We start from the raw sequence: 21,500 nt of genomic DNA, 5'->3' as shown, positions 1-21,500 counted from the left end.
ATTTGGAAAACAGAAAACCTGCCTCAGAAAAAGGAATATGAGTGATAAAAATTAAGAAATTATTCAATTCAAAAGTAGTAATGCTATTAAAAATTAAATATAATGAGATTAAGTCTCATTTACACTTTTCTGCTTTTCATTGCTGCCAATTGAACAAGGAATCTGTGGTTTATTCGTTCAACCAGCACTTTGTTTCTAGCAGCAGATCTTATATTCTTACATATATATTTTCAAGGTAATTAAAAAAAAAACCACCTGGAATACAAAAACTTGCTGAAAATAATCTAGTTGTATCTTCTCATACAAACAATCCAGTTGTTTTACAGTCACATAGATAGCTATATGAAAGTTCTGAACTGTCACATTTATAAGAACAAATCAGATGACAACAACAAAACAAAGGAGCTTTTAGCTTTTAATATCTATCCAACAAGAAACGTTTCAGAGAACGAAGTAATAAAATTGTTTCTAATAAAAAAAAATTAACTCTCTATTCCCCAATTTTGTTATCTATTTTAAAATTCTTATTTTTTTATTTACATTTTGATACTTTCTATTCTTTACCAAGAAACACAGCAAAAAAATCCACAAAAGTGCAGAAAAGTCTTAAGAACATGTGACTTCGAACATTACTGACCTGCAAAGCCTTCAGTCAGACTGCTAATCTGACAGAAGATTATTTTATTTACAAGAAAGTGTTCAGAAACACATGGCTAGGAGAAAGCAGTAAGATACGTTCCAACAACAGTAAGGTTTATATCACTTTAAGTGTTATGCCGTACTGTCAAAGTCAGCCTCTGTTGTGCTGATAAAACAGTTTGCATGGAAATGATCTATTGAAAGAAGACCTGGAAAAAGAGATGGATTACTACGAAATATTTAAAAGTTAAGACTAACAAGGTAAAATGGTCTATATAATCACCAATTTAAATTGGTCAGAACACTTTCCAGTACCCGATAAGTCACAGAGCATTTAAAGTTCAGGAAAACTGGCTTAGCTGACAAAGTCAAACTGAGCACAATAACTTCATAAAAAAGAAAAGGTCTGTTTACCTAAATATTATCCTTTTCGAGGATTTGGCTGGGTCTTTGGATCTATTACCTCCAAAACCAGCTTTTGAGAATGCCACAAATGTCAGGAGCCTATTAATTAAGGCATGTAAAATAATACATGTTCACCTAAAAAGCCCAACAGACCTATCTCATGAGACATTTGTTTTCTATATTAACTCAAACATTAGAATAAATAGAATTTCTTTTAACAAGAATTAACGCAATGCAAAACTAGTGCTTGGGAGTCACAATGAGTTCTGTTGAAAGTCTTAACATAAGAATTCCCAAAGTTAATCCAGAGTCACCAGGCACAGTCTGCTTTTACTCTTCTCAGTTTAACAGCAAATAGCCATCTGTTTCTGCTGGGAAAAGATCTAGACCCCTGTACTCGGCAGCTGCCAAATTTACCCATTGTGTGGCCAAAGGGGCTGACCTTCATGCTTAGAAGCCAAACAGGAAAATCAAAGAGGAAATACAAATGAAATAGGCATTAAAAGCTCCAGTAACAATTGCAGTTCAATAAAGTTATAATAAAGTAATTTTAATTGTTAGCGCAACTTACTTCTGATTTGATTCTGATTATACACAGAAGACTACAAGCCGAACTACTTGAATCTTTCTACAAAATAAAGATTATATCCTTTAATCTGGCATGCTTGAAAACTGTTGAATCTGTACCTCAAAAAGTTACAATATAGTCAAAAACTTGCAAAACTCATATATGTTCCCACTACCTAAAAGCTTCTGCTTAAATAGCATCACGAAAATATTAAAAAATAACATCAATAGTACTATTGGATGGACTTTACGAGGTGATCACTTTAGCCCACCAATAGTGGGCTACCCTTCATATATCTGAAGGCTTTTAAGCAAAATTTGTTTTTACAATATAGCTAGCAAACATTTATTTGTTTGAGCAAGGTAATACACAGATAAACGCTGAAACAATAAGACACTGAAAAAGAAACAATATTACCTGAAGCATTTTGTAATCGTCTTGATGTGAAATGACTTTTTCTTTTTTTCCCTTCAAGAAATCCACTTCTAGATTACTATATTTCTCCAATAAATATTCTAATTCCTGTTAGGATTACAAAATAAAATACAGGAAGTTAAACCTGTCTGAACTGCAAAAACACAAGTTCTGTGAATCATTCAATCTAGTTTCATTTCTGACACCTTTCCAAACCAAAGAAAGAAGCAAAAAAATTACCATGTTTGACAACTGTTTACAATAAATTCAGTCCATTACAAAAAAAAAAAAAGTAAAAAAAGAAAAACATCCCCCTTGCCCCTCCTCCTCACAGCCTCTGTACCCTGGGGTCACCCTACACCCAGGGTGTCATCCCAATATAAATATACAATAGAGCTGAACTATTTATAGTGCCTTCTCTCTCTCTCTTTATCTTGAGCAGAGATGAAGGGTATTGCTACAAAATGCTGATTGTATTTTTTAGATTGAGAGATGTTCAAGATGTACAAACTCAGGTAAATAAAATATTTCTGTATTTTTAATGGCTTGTTTTGTCATTCTATGTTTTAAGAACATATTAAACTCTTTTAAAAATATATAACTAGAATTACAAATTAATAATTCCTACAGGCCTAATGATTTCCTATACAGTCCAATAATGACTAGAACACTGGAATACTCAGCAGTCATTTGGCTATTCACTAACAGTCAACCTAGTACTTCCACTACACTATTTGATTTAAAAAAAAAAATGCTATCCACAGAACTAGAGACCTTTTGTTAATTTTTAAGTGGCTGTTGCCCCTACCAAACTCATTCCTACTATACATAAGACACTGGCAATTATCTCTGCACAGAGAGTTTAGAATGAGCTGACCTGCTGGTTCGCTGTACACCTATTCAACAGAGGCACAACTGAAGGGGTCATAGGGAGGACAGAAGGAATAGGTCTGCTTAATTCAACCCTACTCTTTGAAGAAATATTAAAGCTAGTTCCTGAGACTCAAATCCTTGGATTCATTTGTAAAGACAGACACATATTTTGTAACCATTCTTCACTCAGCCTAGCTCTTAATCTCCTCTTGGTCTGTGCACATTCTTACATCTTGCCTCTATACTCTTCACTCATACTGATCCACCACAGACTTTTCTCTATCCTTCGCTGTAACCAATCACCCTCATTTGCATTTCTAACAAGCCAACTCCTTCTTCATGAGCACATCCTGACAGCTATCAGGAATAACAGCATTAAAAATACAAGAAATAAAGCTTTTTCTTTCTCTTATTCTCCAGGGCCCTCAGTGACAAATTCAGTCACATAATTACAAAGCCCTGTCAGCTACCCTACTGTACGAAGGCACCTTCTACTTCAGGAAACACATTTGCTTTAAAAGCATGGGAGAACCACTTCTACATCTTCTAACCACACAGCTGTATGCTAAAGAAAATTTGTCTCTCTCTTCAACCTCTCCCTTTCTCCCCATTTTTTTTTCAAAGTAGGCCAAATCATTTTTAACGAAACAATAGAAAAATGCAGCCTGAAACAGACACCGAACTGAAAAAATATATATATTTTGGCTAATTTTAGCTGTTTTTTCTTTAAACTTTTGAAATTTTCCATGTTTTTATAGAAATTAGCCATGAATATAACTGATGAATCCTGATATATTTAAATTCTGTGCAAATATCAAATATTTTTCTATGAGAAAAGTAGTTATACCTTCTTAATGATATTTTTTTCTTCTTCAGCAGTGCCAGGTTTAATTTCTAAGCTCACAATAGTCTGTTGCAGGTCATTCTTTAATTCTTTTGTTCTCTGTATCTCAGCATCATCCAGTGCAATGGCTGCTGTGACTATTGACTTGTCTTCAATTAAACTTGAAGAGGCAACTGGAATATCTACTTGAACCTAATTCGCAAGAGAAACAAAATAGTAAAGAAAATATTAAAGGGAATATAACATTCCAGTTAAAGGGAATATAACATTCCGTACAAGTTGAAATTTATTTCCAGATGAAATTACAGAATTTAAGAACTGTGCTAACACTAAGATTACTTACTTATAACCACAATTCTCTGGCCATGCATGTTCTTATATGTAGGATGGTGATAGCCAAAAATAATTTCTAACAATGAAACAAGAGCTATTAACTCTTGATGCATTCACATCCATCATTCCAACTTCCTTTACTGCTTTTCAAGAACACTTTAAGAGAAGTCTTTAAGAAGGAGAACAGAGATTTGCCAGTTTCCACTGCTTTCTGAAAAGAAAGTACTTAAAGAAGTGACAGGAGATGGGAAGGAAACAGAATAACTCATCTCAAGGCACTATGCTTACAAGAAAATATCCTTAAACTCTCTTTGGATTAGTCACTTCATGTTTTTAAACATTACAGACTGCAAAACCTTGGAAAAGCTAAATTTCTGTGCTAAAATAAACATCTGATCCTGAAGTTCGACCAATAGAACAAAAGTAATTGGACATGTCTACAAAATTTAGCTAATGCTGTTCTAGTGAATTTTAGAAGTATAGAAACTGAAACTGAGGCTTCTTAACACACAGTCTAACACAGATGGGACATAAATGATCAAGCCTATACTTCCAGCAAAGCATAAAGATAAATTAGGACAGATTCAAAATATTTTGTGGTATAAATCACAGAATCACAAAGTTCCTTTCTTTAAAATAAAAAAGAAAAAAAAAGCTTATATAATAAAGAAGTAACTTCAAACATAAACTTAATAAGTTATATTCGGCTGCTGCTTTTTGGCAACAACTTTTCCAAAAGCCCACAGCACTTGAGAGCTGGAAAGAGTGGTAGATGGAACATCTCAGTATATTTTTCAAAACAAGTATGTCTAATTTAATCTGTGCCCTTAGGTCCTTTTATTCCTAGCAGATGCTCACATAATGAATTGGCCTTTTGATTACTAGATGAGCATCTTTGGATTCAAATAAACATAAAAACAGCCATTTAAGACGTCATGAGTGTACATGCATACATAGATCCAGCAGACAAAGCAGGCAAAAAGCAAGCGGAAACTTGTGCTCTGAATTTCCCTCCCATGAGAAGCAAAGAGAAGCTGTACACTGTAATTCTACCTTCGAGTACCACTCTTATCTTGAGCCTTGTACTGTCAATAACGATGTTGGACTTGGAAGAGAGGCTCTGCAGATGCAAAAACTGAAGAATATGGTTAATATGAGAAGGCTTTAAAGAAGGCTTTAAACTGGATTCAGTGGGGGAGGAGGGAATCATCAGGGAAGCTGGTGATAAGGTAGGGGATGAAATACCATGCCATTCACACCAGCCTAATTCCACAACCAGCAAAGGATGCCTGAAGCTTAGAGAGGGAAAGCAGCAAAATACGACAACTACTGAAGGCTCACATAGTCAAGTTACAGCTGCCTCAGCTAGGAAGAGAGGCACATCAGCAGCCCAGCTAAAATGCCTCTATGTAAACCCATGCCACATGGGGAATAAACAAGGGAATGGGAGATGCGTGTGCAATTGCAAGGCCATGATCTCACTGCAATTACTGAGACATCCTGTGCTGCCAGCAGGTCAAGGCAGGAAATCCTGCCCCTCTACTCAGCTCTGGTGAGGCTGCGCCTGGAGTGTTGTGTGCAGGACAAGAGGGAGGTGGAACTTCTAGGGCAACGTAGAGCAACGAAGATGACTAAGGGACTCAAGCATCTATCTTATGAGGAAAGACTGAGCAAGCCGGGCCTGTTTAGCCTGGAGAAGACTGAGAGGGGATCTTATCACCACGTACAAATACATGAAGGGAGAATGTAAAAAAGGGGCCAAATCCTTCTCGGTGGTGGCCAGTGATAGGACAAGGGGTAATGGGTACAAGTTGAAACACAGGAAGTTCCATCTCCATATACGGAAGAATTTCTTTACTGTGAGGGTGACAGAGCCCTGGAACAGGCTGCCCGGAGATGTTGTGGAGACTCCTTCTTTGGAGATCTTCAGAACCTGTGTGGATTAGAGCATGCCCTAGGTGTCCCTGCCTGAGAAGAGGGGTTGGACTAGATGATCTAAATGCCTTTTCCTTATCTGCCATTTCCCTTGGAAATGTTTGCTAATGTTATACTCCTTAGTTTATGGAACTATGTTTATGGATTCTTGTGTTTATGGAGCTATGGGTCAGTCAGTAGCTTGTTAGAATTAAAGAAAAAAGAATCTACTGTGGATGAAGACATGCAGATGTTGATTATCCTCCTAGTTTAAAAAAATGCTTATTAAAATAATGTCAGAGAAGGAGAGAAAGCACTTTCTATATGGAAAGTATCTTGACTGTTATGAGTCAAAACAAAACAAAAAACAAACAAAAACACATTTCGATTTCTATGAATTCATAAGCACTGTTTGCTTTTGGGTATAGTTCTTCACTTCTTATAGACTTTCCTCAGGCTGGAAAAAATATACAAAAGGGGATCTGAAAGGTGACTAAGATTAAAATAGTGGAGTTGTGTTAGCCCCATTCCTTTTGCAACTGTGAACATGTGAAGACTGCTTAGTTTAAGCAAAACAAGTTATTTTGCCCAAGATGTCTAAAAAACTCTAGCAAAAAAATACATGAAACAAGCTTTATTCTGAAATACATAGCTTTTGAAAATGTTAGATTATTTAAAACTGAAACGTAAATTTGTAAGTTCACCATGAGCAGTAAACAGTTTCAGTAAACATTCAGTTTTCACAGCAGGCTACATTAACTGAATTTTTGTCTGCAGCAGTCTTGCATTTTTCTGCTGATCTCCATACAGAAATTCTTTTCCCTCTCTTGCCCAACAGCTTATCTGGTAAAAATAAGCCTCTATTCTCCAACCATCTACATCCCCTGCACCCCTTAAGCCCCTCAAAACACCAGTTCTCAGAACTATTGAAACAGCAAAGAGATCATACAAACACAACTAGGCCTGTAGCAGATCAGGAGAGAGGATGAAAAATAAAAACGCAGTAAGAAAGAAGGGCGAGTAAAAACCTTATGTAAAGAAGAAATTAATACAATTAAAGTTAATTAAAGATTTTTTACTTCTAAAATCTTGAGAAAATATACAAGTATGAGGGTCTTTACCAATATAATCTTTGCAGCTTTAAAATCAATAAATTTTCTTGGAGAACTTTCTGGCTGCTGTCTCCTACTTTTATCCATTTTGCATCAGTATGCCTTTAACGTATTAATCATTAGCTACACTTTAATACACTTCTCTTATAGACCATATGAAACATGGTGTCTTACAGTTATTACTGATTTTTGCATTATTCTCCTTCATGTTCCACAGTCTTTAAAAAATGAAAATATACTGCATTTTGAAGTCAAAAAATCTCAGAAATCATTCAAGATCCAGCTTTTGCTCTTACAAGGCAAGGTAATCTAGATTTGGTAAGAAAAGGTACAATGCTGTGGTATTTAATACATCAACCTCTCACTATAAAACAGAGGAACTGTGATTTTACCTGTTCTTTAAGTACAGTTGCATTTAAAACACTGCTAGCAGTTTGAACAGCTGTTGCCACATTATCACTTGATAAAGTGAATGAGTCAGAAGGAACAAGGCAGGAAGAAGGCACAGAGTGCTCCAGAAGTACATCAGCGGCCACATTTTGAGATGCACGGACTTCAGATGCTAATGTAAGAAATAAAAAAAAACATAAGAATAAAGCATGCTAAGATTGATCTGAAGAGCAGTATCTGAAAAGCTAAATCTAGCAAAAATCAGCATACCAGCAAATATAAATAAGCTATCTAAAGAATAAGTCTTAGCAAAGTTATCATAACTTTGAAAACTATCAATCTAAGGAAATTTTAAGTTGCTCAGAGAGTAGCTGCATTAAGTTTACTTTGCAACTTACAAAGATCTCATAAGATAATGGCAGTCAGCAGCAGTCCTGTCTTTCAGCTTCAACATCATCTTTAACCAGGCTAAGACAACTGCAAAACCATACATGTATGATCCTAATTTTCTTAAATTTTTAAGATTAAAAAAGAAGTCCTCACTGTGCCTTAGAGGACATATACTAAATATCAAAAAATATGATAAACCTGATTAAAACATTTGTCACTTTATAACAGAGATCAAAATAAGTAACACTACAGTTAATGAAACAATATAAGTATAATTAATATCAGAGAGTGACAAAGTATAAGGATGCCAAGTACTGCAAAGATGGATTTGGACATATGGGGGAAAACAAAAACAAAAACAAAACCCACATCTGAGTAGAAAATGAAAAGCCTGGAGGATGGCATTTCAGCAATGGGATAGGCACCAATTTGGGTAATCAGGAAAGAATAAGACTAGGATACTAGAGCACCTCAACAGTAAACTCTTCTCTAGAATCTGAAATGGGAATTTTTAGGCTTCCTTTACTTACAAGATGTTACCTTTGGAACCCACTGTCAGAGTATCCTGTTTGTCTTTTCCCTCCCCTTAAAAATGTTTGTTCACAAAGAAAATGCAGATTTATATAGGCATTACCTGCTGTGCTATTTCAAATGATAGAAATGGGAACAGGGAGAAAGCGCCGTTTAATTAAAAGACCAATATTATTACACTTTTAAAGGCAAATGTTCAAAGCAGAGAAATATTATAGGATTTCTCACACATATTTTTTTGTCAAGTAAATTCATTAATGATGTGCCTCAAATAAGTGATAAAGCCTCACTTACATAAGAATACTATCTTTTAATACATTGAATTTCAGTTTGAGTTCTCCGGCCCACGGAAAACCAACCAAAATAACTACAATAACCAGGTAATTCTGACTATTTCTCTTAGTAGTAATGTTAAATCACAGAAAGATACCTACCTTGACAAAGAACCTCATGGAGTTATTGTTCACCCTTTGGTGATGATCACTATAGCATAAGTATAGTTCATATATAATTATCACTAGAAGTCCCATAAACTAAAACTTAGTTTTTATGAGAATATAGTTTTATATGCAACCTTCTACAATCAAACTGAGCTGTCAACCATTTCAGTTTACCATTTTGAGGGAGAATAAAACAAACAAACAAACAAAAAAATCTAAGATGTCAAAATAAAGTCTAAGAAAGAAGGAGCAACTGATGACCACCTCTGAATACAGTAGTTTAAAATCATTTGACTAAACATAAGACCCTGCAAAAGACCACAAGAGGAGAAGACACTCTCCAAGTCATTTTTCAACCATCTTAATTATAAAACCTTCCTTTCTCTTTTGACTATATTAAGGATTCATAAATTAGTAAATATAATTTAATGAAAGTCTATGTCAGCAATTTCAGACAAGTTTCAGAATAGTGAATGAGATTTGACTGTACTTCAGTAGCTCATGGACATTCAAGTCCAAAGGGCTGGGCTAGAGCTAGCCTGAAGCACAGCTCCTGAAACGCATCCAGCAAAGATAATGATTCTACAGTACAGCTTTTTGGATCCTTTCTTACTCTCAACTGCACAGCCACCTGCTATGATAAACACAGACATTCTGATACGATCTTTAAGAACAAACTGTTTTTCCACACTATGTTGCCCTCATTCAATATAAATCCTTTAACTCCTTCAAGTAAGTGGGGCAGGAATTCCACAACTATTGATGAATTTCCAAAGAAAAATGGTGTTCACTGATCAAAGCTACAATGCTTTGAAGAAAAGCAGAGCAGAGCTATATCAAAAGCCACATATCTAAGAAGCTGAAATAGAATGCAGATATGAATTATAGCCAGAATTTTACTTACAGATATATTTCATAAGAGCCATGTAGTCTTGTGTTTTAGAAGGAAGATGTGGGATCTCAAATATATGAGAAGTAAAAGGAGCGAAAACAGAAAAGAAAGGAAAAAAATAAAAAAGCAAAAGAGTGAGAAGAAAAAAATTCCCATATACACTTGTCCTCTACTTCCCTTAACACAGTTCATTGGCCCTTTACATTTTACAGCACTTTAAATGGTATTACGCTGAGGACTTTTAACTTAAAAGTAACCTTCAGACTCTGTGTGTGTGTGTGTGTGTGTACATACTCTTTAAATCACAATCCCACAGACGGATGTTAGGCACAACTCAAGAGACAATACTATGCTGAAAGGCAGCATTTTTTATAACCCATAACGTCAGACAGAGTATAGGTAACTACAGTCTCCTTAATGTTTAATAAGCAAAAAATAAATTAAAAAATAAATAAATGTATATATAAAGTCATTTGGAAATTACTGTATATATAATCAACGAATACACACGTTCCAATACACAGCAAACTAGCATACAATATGTCAAATAAAATCTCAAATAAATAAATACCAAATGCCCTACATTTCTCCTACCACTGCCAGTGGAAAGCAATTTAAATTTATGAAAGAAAAATAAAATTATTCCTAAAGCCTTTATTTTCCTTCCCATCTAAACAAACAGGATCATCTCATATATCTGATTCAAAATAGGCCAAGTATTTCCTGTATTTTTACACTGGTTATAACATATAAATGAATAGCCATTAGAAAGAGTTACATTTTCTAAAGATTAAGTTAAGGAATACTTTAATAAGTACTAACACTATATCCAATATGCTCATAATAAATAGTCTCAGATGACACGAATAGTGTTCTGTAATGCTGTAAGACTTTTACTGGTTTGCTTACCAATTTTCTCCTTCCCAAAACAAATTTAAATCATATTTTTAGATTCACGAGATGAGGATTCATTCTCATATATGCAGGAGAATACAGACTTTAAATATGAGCAAGCAGGTATTTGTGTATTGCTTCTAAAAGTGTATCTAGAACTAGAGTCAACTGGTAAAGGCCAACACTGATGGTGATGTCAGCTCCTCCATTAATTACAGGTTGCATAAATGTCCTCCTGTCAATAGGAACCGCTTGGCTGCTTCTCCACACATACCAATTCACAACAGTAGTACCAAAATATAAACAAGAAGAAATACCCTCTACTGTGTTTCAAAATTAATTCTTAATATTCCCAGCAAAAGGCTCTTATCCACATATTATTCATCCAAAGGCAAAGTATTCTAGAAAATAAACAATTACATATGTCATTCCAGCATCTGAAATTTTGATATCGAACATAATAGAAATCATATTTTTTATACCAACAGTTAGGCAATTTCCTAGAAAAAAAGCTTAACTTAATTGAATTTCAATAAAATAATTACAACTGCATTCACATGAACACAATCTCTCTCTCCCTCTCTGTCTGGAAATAAAACAAAGTGAATTATTTAAAGCCACTCTTCAGAAATAGGCATTTTCGACTTTATTTTAAGAGGGATCATCAATCTGGAAGCAAAAAATGCTAACACACTCCAAAGATATGGCAATATCATTCACATGATTCTTACCATTCGACTAAATCAAGTGCTTAGAGCAATTTCTTAAAATTGTGCCAGACCCACTCCTGCAAATTATTAAACAGCTATTTCTCTTTTTTTTTTTTCTGCCAACTGGTACAGAGAAAAATGTACTGCTACTTTTCCAAATGTGATAGCAAGCTTTTCCATAATGTATCCTACTGCAGAAAACAATCCTTAACCTGAATTATGTCTCTATTACTGAACTTCTCTCAGATTGCTAGTTGAAATGAAGAAAAATGCATTTATATGATTCCTTTTTCTGTGTGTCATTCATTCCTTAACAAGGATGGCAGTTTTATCACTGTAAAAATACCTCACCTTAAAAATAAGCTAGTTATTTTTAAGACTGGAATAAAATCCCCTAAATGTACTACAACAAATGCCTTTTATGCAAATATAACATCACTAAAATTCTGGAATTTCTCACATAATTGCAAACTATGCTCAGTTTATCCATGCTCATGATGTCAACTTCCATGTATCAAGTGAGGACATTTCATCTTATTATTTTGTTTGATGAATCTCTGAGATATTTCATAATTCACAGGTCAACACCACAGCGTGTTAATACTTTCTCCAATGCCCAAATACATGCAGAAAATGAGCTGAGGCAACAGGTTTACAGCAAAGTGCCAAAAATATTCAGTTAATTTCACTGTCTTTTAAAGCAGTTTATCAACTGCAAGGAAGGGAAAAAGGAGGGTGTAATCTAATAAGCATGTAGCATGTATATGTATATTCTAGATATTTAAATCTTAAAAGATATTTTACTCTTGTTTCAAAGCCAAATATCCCAGGTAACAGCAACGCCAACAAATGAAAAGTTGTTCATTCCACAGTTAAATGCTGATGCATACCACTATCCACTGAACCTTGTCCAAACTTTACAATAGATGGAAACTATTCCTGAGGGATATCTTAATTTTTTACTACTTTATTTTTCATTTTTCTCCCATGCCATTATGCTAGATGCAGCAAAACCTAAAACATATAATGAAAAGAATCAGCTGAAAACCAAGTTAATACAAAAGTTGAAAACAACACCTTTCAAGCTAAGCAGATGCCTGCTACACATCTACAAACTAATGTGATTACCCTACCTCATGTTGCTTAAATTTCAAAATATCTGTTCTTTCAATATCACAAAAAAAAAATCAGAAATACTGAATTCATAACAGAAATGTGGGAAGTAGGCTTTGCATTCACACAACACATGTGCATTTTCACGGAATGAAAGACTATTAAAACAAGGAGAAAAGTCTCTTTCAGGAATGTGGAGTACTCTATTTTTGAGTAGATATTTGGAGGAGTCGGTATCACACCAAACACAAAATGTGAAGCAACAGCTTTAAAAGGTAGCTACAAGCTAAATCTTCTTACGAAAAGCTTTTGAACATAACACAAAGAAAGCATAGAAAAGATTCCCAAAATAATAAAAGAGAGTTCCTCTGACATACTTTTGCTCTAAAAAGTACAGAAATAATACCATATAGTAATGTCTTATAAATAAAAACAATAGTAGGAAATACAGAAAGGAGGTTACATATTAAAATAAATATACAAATAAATCAATATTTTTTTTCTAGTATATGTTACCACAGGACAAAAGCAAGCTTAGAAAAAAAGTTGTACTCTGTAAACAGCCTAATTAATGGAACTGGGTAGTGTGATAGGGCTTCACATTAAGGTACAAACTTAAGATGTCTATGTGTTCGTTCCAGATAGCAGAAACCTATTCAGTACAAATGGCAGACACAAGAAAGCCACTCAGCTCACCCTAAAAGCTGAATTTAGGCAGGTTTTGGTCAGCTGAAGAGCTTTCCTCTTCGTTAAAAGAACTGACTAGATTTCCATTAAGCAAATGAGACATAAAACACCAATATTAAGATCTTTATACTTTAGTACTGGTCTCCATTCAGTTGTGTTCTTGTAGTTCTTCCGTCTCCTATGGTAGTAAGTTATAGCTATAACATTTGTGCTATAGCTTTCGTAAACCTGCAAACATGTGTAATGACAAGGCATCTTTTATATGACATAGCATACGGTGGCTAGATCCAACCATCCTTTCATTTAGTGAGGCATTACCTCTATCATTACCCACTTGTTGACTAGGGGAAAAAGAAACAAAAACAAAAAACACTCAACATACATACACCCTGGAGAAATGTAATTTAGACACTTTCCAAGTTTAGCTGAAACTAGCCAACAAAACCTATAATGGAGGAACAGGAACTGAAAGCAATAGCATAAGCTTCACCTCCTCAGGAAACCAGGCTAAAGAAAATAAATACAGCCACGTCACCTGCACCCAGCACCACTGCATCTCAACTAACTCTTGCAACTGTTTTGAATTCATACTGCTTAGAATTCACTGGAAAAGCATCATCTGACCCCTCCCTTTTTTTTTTTTTTTTTTTTTTTTTAAAGGGTGTCTTCATTTTAGCAGGCAGAATCTATAGAGGACCAGATTCATTGGGCTCCAAGTCAGAACAGTTTCTCTCTGGTGAGGATGGATGCACAATGCTTTTCTTTTTTGCTTTCTATTCCCATATATTCGCCCCTAGAATCAAAGAGATGCTGCTAAACAAAACACTTGACATACTGTGCAGACACACAGATTTTGTTGCTGCCATTCACCATTAGTGACGAATTATTTGTAAGCTTAGAAACACAGAGACGACACCAAAAGCAGTTGACATGCAAGCACAGTGCTAAATTTCAAGTTTCTCCTTACAGACATAAAGGTACCCAGCTTGGTATCTACAGAAGTGCAAGAAAAATTACTAGTTTTCACTTATTTTCAGGGAAAAAAAAACGCAAGGAAACCACAAAGTGGTCATTTCTAGCATGTCAGAAAACCACAACTACAAAAAAAATTAACCCTACAGCTATTTGGTTTTATTAAATTGCATAGAAATGAAGTTCTATTACTAAGTATCTGAAGAAGAAATACAGCAAAATTAAATTAAGAATAATTATTTATTTCATTGATGTGTCTTGCTTTTCAATTAAAAGGTTTAAAATTCTGGAGAATTACTTTCTTAAATAAGAAAGTGTATCAAATTGTCTCCAGAAACCTCTTTAAAGTCAGCAGAAACATATTAGCAGTTCCACCACTACGGTAGAGAGAACAGATTATGTCTTCATGCTTAATATTAATAAATTAAATTTCAGAACAGCATTAACTGTTGCCATTTCTTCAGTTAAAAAAAAAAAAGTTTATGAATTCAAATGATAAAAAAAACATCTTGCAACAAAAAACCAAGACAAAGACAGGACGTCGTAACACTTAATAAAATCAGCCCCTTTGAAGCTCTACTAAAAATCAGAAGCATTGGGTATAAGGCAGTAGAACATCTCTAACTTATTTTAGAGTTCCAAGTGTTTTTAATTCTTTTCAATTGTATTAACTGCTTATAAACATAAGATTTAAAACTTCATTTTAATGAAGTCTCAGCTTTCTAAAGCACAATTTAATTTCAATCTGAATTGTTTTTAGAGATATCCCTCTTTCAGCCTTACAAACACTTTAATGATCCATGGTAAGAAAATGCTGACGTTTTGAGTAGCGACACCTCATGTTCCTCCACAGTCCAGACATCGGTCATGCCGTAAAGATTCTTTTTAGTACTTCCCCACATTAGGGCTAGAAAGGAGAAAGGGAATCTATAACATGTACAACAACACCAGACTAGAAGTACTGCTTCCATCTACTTCACTTAGAACAGCCAGAAGGAACGGACTTGGTACAGCTGGCTGTTTTGCAAGCTTTGCTAACAAAAGTATCAGACACCTCTAAGTATCATCAGATATATAAGACTGCACAAAGGTAATAAAGTTTTTTCTTTCACTCCTTACTCATTCCTTCCTTTTTATGTTGCATACTTTGCTCTCTGGAGCTCGCTGTCCCCATTTGCTATCTTAATGTTTACACACCACCAGTATGATGGATACTTGACTGAAAGTTACAACCACGAGAGACAAAAGTCTGTTCTCACTTTAGAGTAAGAACCTTATTTGACTTCACTGCTAGAGAACCCCACCATGGAAAGAGATACACGTTCTTTCAGTTGCCTGCCTCTTGTAAGAATTCATATTTTTCTCCTTTTCTGAACCAGTACCCACAAGTAACAAACATTTGGAGATCTATTTTATCATATGGTAAATCCACTGACAAAGTGAAATCCATGTACAGAAACACAGTGAGAAACCCAAGTGAAATTTGAAGGGCAAAATTACTCACTGTAATCAACACTGGGGCATTACAAATCAGTTATAACTTCTTCTAGACATGATTATCCAATGTGCTAAACTTGCACACTAAGAAAAAATAAAACTGCTTTCAATGTTTAGCTTTATACCTTTTCATAGCAAATGAATGTCAGATACACAGGAAATTGATGAGATCTGTAACGTACATCTCCTTCATAAAGTTCAGTGATTCTTGGGTTTTTAAAATAAAATCACATCCCAAATTTATCAAAATCATCTTGACAACACCATAATACATTTCAATTTCAAACTCTTTCAGCAAAACTTATGACTGATAACTTTATAGAGTTAGGAAAGGACAACGTTGTATAAAAAATATGGAGCATGCAAATCGGTGATTTATCTCTTTAAAAGTGTTAACTTGCAAGTCAATGCCTAACAAGCATTTTTATCAGTCTCAGTAAAATAATGCCGGTTCTAGAAAGTTACTCTATTGAAAGCAACATTCCCATGCATGCAAAAAGTTTAAATTAGTAATGTTATCTACATACATGGGTTTTTCTTTTAAGATTAAAATGCTTAAAATATCTTGCTGTAATCTACTCCGAAAAATTCAGTGTCATCTTCAAATTACATAATACATTTCAATGCTACATACTGCCATCTGGTATATAATATATAATATATAAATAATAGAGATGTATTAGATTTGATTTGGCAAAATTAAATACATTCAAATACCCTAATTAATCTAAGGAACTACCTTGGATAGCATTAAAATGACATGATTAATAAAAAGATATTTCTTAAAAGTATGCTAGTATGCTTTCCTTGTTTTTTTTTGTTTGTTTCAATGACCAATAAAACAAATCATAACAGCTGAAATGCAGCAGTGCTTGAAATATTTTTTAAAAAATAGAAGAGAATCGATTCTGCCTAATCTTGCTAAAGTGATTTTTTTTCTTTTGTCATCTGAGAAATTGAAACTAATTTCCAGAAACCAAATTTGTTTCTTAATCTACTGTCCTACTGATATCATAGGAGAAGACCATAGTAATCTGGGGACATGTGCGAAGACAGGAGGAAGTACTTGAAAATGTTTTGACATACAGAATACATATATTATTCAGTTGCTGTCCCAGAGATTCTGCAACATAATATACATATACAAATCTGTTTGTTGCTTCACAAAGGGACATTTGCTCACAACAGTTCTCAAATGCAGGAATTGATGGTAACATTCAAAGGTATAAGTTTCTTTACGTTGTAAATATCTTTACAGACTAAATTGCTAAACTCGCATATGCAAGTTGGTATACATTACTAGAATTTTTATTCACAGCTGTTTACAATCTACCTGTATTTTGATTAAATACATGTGTGTATGTGCTTGTATTAATATAAAAATCACAGATTTATGAACTATGACACATTGAATGTAATTGCCTTTCCCACCCCAACAGTACTCTTGCTTTCAAACACTGCTTACATTCCCTCCATATCTCTAAGATACTGCCTGTAAGCAAGCTCAGAAATAAATGTGCACACACAATCAATCTACTCTAACTTCCCATCATGATATTCTGAGTATACAAGTGCAATGCAGCTATTAAATTATACAGTACTTAACATTAAGAATTTGTGAAGCACACTTTTTTATAGTTTAGAAAATGTTAAATGTAAGCAAACATTAAGCAATTTACTTCCTTTTTGTCTTTTATTCTGAGGCTATCACCAGTAAAAATTTAGTTTGTTTTACAAAAGTGTACAAGTCTGAAAGCAGAACAACTTGTAAGTACCAGATTAGATAGAAAATATTAGACTGTGCCAATGCAAGGAAAAGATTCTCTGTATTTTCCAAAGAGAGTGACAACATTCATTTCTAAGTTCAGCATATCTATAGACTTTACAGTGCAATTAATAGAGAGATTTTGAGAACTATTTAAAAGTCTCTTTTACGTTTCCTTTCCTTCAGGATTGTGTATATTGGAACTTTAAAATGTAATAATGGTTAATTTGCACAGCAATGTTTTTAATCAAGAGAAAAAAAAAATCTAACACATCAGACATTCCAAAATTCAGTCTGGGTGGTAGGCAAAGAATAAACATGCATCTAGAACACCCTGTAATAATTCAACTTTATTTAGCTACAAATAGTGCATTTTTTAAAAATTAGCTAGGTTTTGCAAAATAACAGCAGATTTGATCATAACATATTCTAGCTATTCTTGCTTTAGAAGGCTTACCATTTGTAACAGACCCTCTATATTTAAGAATAGGAATAACCTTTGACTGAAAAGGTTCCTTTTTCTTCTTCTCATGAGATGCCAGTCAGCCTTTGAATTGGATAAACTGTTCTTCAGCAACACATGAAAAGAATGTTAGCATTGTTACTATTCATACCTGTAGGAAATGCTGCCCAAGGAATAGCAGGGGATGTAGTCTGCGTTTCACCATTTCCACTCTCATAGGACTCTGCTGCCTAGAAACATTGGAAAGCGATTTTATAGCACGTTTGACAAAACATTTTATAAGTCTATTTAACAAACATTTCAAAATATTTATTTACCAACTCCTCAACTATATTTTGCAATGTAAAATAGAAGGGTAATTTTATATATATTACTTATAAATACCATTATATATTATTTTATTGTATTTTATAAGCAATAAAGCAATTGTGGTGTATTTACTATGTCTGTAAGTTAAAATATAAAGTTATTTATCTAACTATATTGACCATACATATCTTATTTGTCAGAATAGTACAGAGAGATAGAAGTCAAGTTTAAACTGTATTCATCTACAGAGCCCAAACAAGAAAGGCCCCAGTTAGAATGATAGTACTAAGCACTTTCACAGACAGCCGTGCAACTGAGTTTCAGAGCAATGACACAACAGAAATTTAGAGACTAGATGTCTGATATACATAGAGATGTGCAAGATAACTTTATAGGATATTTATTACTCGACAAATGTCAGCTATGCGTAGTACTAAAATCTATTTTTAAAAAAATACAGAATTATGATACTCTGATACTTAGACACTTAAAGAAGGACTCTAAGATATTTATCACCCTTTGTTTTATCTAAGAAAAGATACTAATCCCAATTAGTTAAGTATACAACTGTTTGATTCATAAGAGTGTCAAAATTTTTGAGGATATAATAGGAGGGTGCAATAATTTCTTGAGACGAACAATCAAAACCATTTTCTTTAATAATAGTTAAATTTCGAGGTTTAGTCAAAGTAACATACCTCAAATCCTCCAAAGTCGTCATCATCCATCTTTCAACTGGTACTAAAATATAAAAAAAAACAAAAAACACATCCTAAACTGTTATATACAGATTACTGATAAAACATCAACTAAAAAAAAAAAAAGTGTCAAACAGAAGCTGTGGGGTTAATTTTAAATTATAGATCTAGCTAGAAGTTGGTATTGCAGCCAAGTCTTAAAGCTTGCATGAAGTAATACAACACTGCAGTAATACAACATTGCAGGAAAATTCGCACATTGCATTGGCCACGCTCCTAAGCGAGGTCTATTGATTTCATGATCAACTAGGAGTCTAAAAACAAAGTGACATAGGTATCTGTACATCAGTCAGATGGCAGGTGAATAACTTCTGATATAACTGCTTCCTACCTTGCTTGTGTGTTCTGCCTAACCCCATCACACCCCCGTCTGGGTTGGAGAGTCTGCCTGCCACCCACTACTTATGTCCAGAGACTGTCTCTTCTTTCAAAGAACACACTTGCATAGATGATAGGATAGCAAAGTGCCCTTTTCGTTTTTTTACTGACCAAGACAAGTTAGTGACCAGGATAAGTAAAAATTTTTAGGATGGAACTCCAAAAATCTTCAAGGGAAAAGATAAGCACTGCCCAGTCTCAGAGATACTTTTCATATAGGAATGTAGAAAAAGTTCTTAAGGACAGGAAAATAAGGAGACACTTTAAAAGCTGCCTGTTGCTATTAAGTTTTAACAATCAAGTCCCCAGTGCCTGAAGAAACAGTGCTGAACAGTAGGCAACCCAGGCACTTGGATATTAAAAAAGATAAGTAAATAAAGTCTGAGTAGCAGGATTCCTGACATAATAACAGATTCAAAAAAAAAAAAGAAGAATTTTCTTAATTAGTAACGAACATAATATCTGATCCATTTATATAATTTAACAGAATATAACATATACAATGTACTCTGTAGATTTATGTTCACGAGTTAACACTAGAAAATATTTTTGTATTTTAAGCTGCTTTTCCAAATCAACACTGTGATTAAAATCTAAAAAGGTTTCCTGCTTTTCCCATCTCAGTTGTCTGGCAACATTAGTACAAATTGCCACTCAGAAAAAGACTGTGGTGCATTTCTGGAAATTTTTGTGTACCACAGAAGTTCTTCCTTAGTTTTCATGGAGTGACTGATTCAGATTTTTAAATCTGATCAGCATTTTGAGTTGTAGCCCTGACTCTTGTGGCATTTGGATATATTTTAGTTAGACACTGCTGTTCATTTTGCAAATCTGCAAGATTACTTAGCTAATGAAGGTAATTCAAGCTACACACGGGTGCCCAAGAAAGGGTAAATATTAAATACTGAAAAAAATTATTCCCAATACATGAATGGAAGATGGTCCAAAAAAAAATTGGTGTTTATGAAAATGACAAAAGTCTGGAAAAGTTGTATCGACTTCAGTTTAAGTAGACTACAGACCAGGGAAACTTTTATTAGCAAGAGAAAAAATCTAGAGAAAATGTCTGAATTAAAGTATTAGAGCAAGTTATAGGTGGACACATTCAGTTAATGCCCACTGAGGAAAAGCATTGCCCATGTGCAACTCAGATACACATTTTACAGCATTTAACAAAGTTATTTCCAAGATCATATTGGTAATTTTAGATTAAATCACCACTGTCAAAGTGTAAGTGGACAGATCAGATTAGATAAAATAAAAATATTTTCCATTACCCATATGTGATATAATAACAAAGTATCTATTCAGGCACTACAAAAGTGTTCTTTTTTGGAGGCAAAAAAAAATATCCAATGTTATCCTATGTTATTACTGCCCAAACATTCATGCATTAAGTTAACGTTCATAACTTCAAAATAGTACTCAAAAATATAACATACTACATCAATGGAAACTATAGAACACCAGTGCTGAAGCGGAGAGCAATGCACAAACAACTCAGAATGCCAACATATTTGCACTGCCAACTATTAGGTGGCATCCAAAACACAAACTAGACAACTATGTAAATATTGCAAAATTTAACCTAGATTTGAAATTCTAGCAACAGCTTGGGAGTTCCTAATTTTTTCTTCTTCCTTATTCAGAAAGCCTTTAAGTTACAGGAGTACTTCTCTCAGTTTTAAGAGAGCTCTGTTGCAGGGAAGAATATAAATAATTATATTTATGCAACTACTTTACCATCAGATTCTACCTAATTAAAATAAATATTAGCAATGGATTTTCAACATTAACAATTAATGCATTCCTAGTTTCATTAAGTCCTTCACATAACATGATTTACTTCATATCATTTACTTTTTTCTGAATTTACTTAAACTCATGCTTGATCCAGATAGCAGAATTATTTGTGAGAACAGCTGAAATTACTTTCCTCGCTCTTCTTTCTGTATAGATGCTTGAAAAACCCCAATCTAAAGCACTTTAGAATAAATACAGTCCTAAAATATGCACATAAGTCTAATACAAGAACCTTTAATACCACTGAGTAAGAGTAGCCCAAACCTATACATTAAAAAAACACAGCATTGAAGTAGCAATCACAGCATTTCTGTTTGAGCTTTACAAAGAAAAACAGGAATTTTACCCAAACAATACGATGAACAGCTAGAAACCTAGAAAGCCGATGCCATGAGAACAGGCCGCA

At 34.0% G+C, this 21,500-nt stretch overlaps 1 protein-coding gene across 3 annotated transcripts in view; it reads right to left on the bottom strand.

Moving 5' to 3' along the window:
• The window catches only part of CCDC91 (coiled-coil domain containing 91), a 115,874-nt gene that overhangs the window by 77,209 nt on the left and 17,165 nt on the right, over positions 1-21,500 (bottom strand). The window contains exons 2-6 of one of the 3 annotated variants that reach the window (XM_088537388.1): positions 18,854-18,896; positions 17,998-18,076; positions 7,495-7,664; positions 3,747-3,935; positions 2,030-2,134 (exon numbers count right to left, since the gene is read on the bottom strand). In XM_088537388.1, the coding sequence (XP_088393514.1) occupies positions 2,030-2,134; positions 3,747-3,935; positions 7,495-7,664; positions 17,998-18,076; positions 18,854-18,883 (573 nt within the window). In that variant the 5' untranslated portion in view covers positions 18,884-18,896. Of the gene's footprint in view, positions 1-2,029; positions 2,135-3,746; positions 3,936-7,494; positions 7,665-17,997; positions 18,077-18,853; positions 18,973-21,500 lie in introns of those variants that run through there. The other 2 variants (XM_088537387.1, XM_088537389.1) reach the window with 2 other exon arrangements.

The sequence above is a fragment of the Tinamus guttatus genome, unplaced genomic scaffold, assembly GCF_059628265.1.
Source record: "Tinamus guttatus ecotype Peru unplaced genomic scaffold, ASM5962826v1 Tinamus_guttatus_pri_ptg000753l, whole genome shotgun sequence".
Taxonomy (NCBI): Eukaryota; Metazoa; Chordata; class Aves; order Tinamiformes; family Tinamidae; genus Tinamus; species Tinamus guttatus.
Note: the sequence above shows the minus strand (reverse complement) of the source record. Positions and strands in the feature narration are given on the sequence as shown.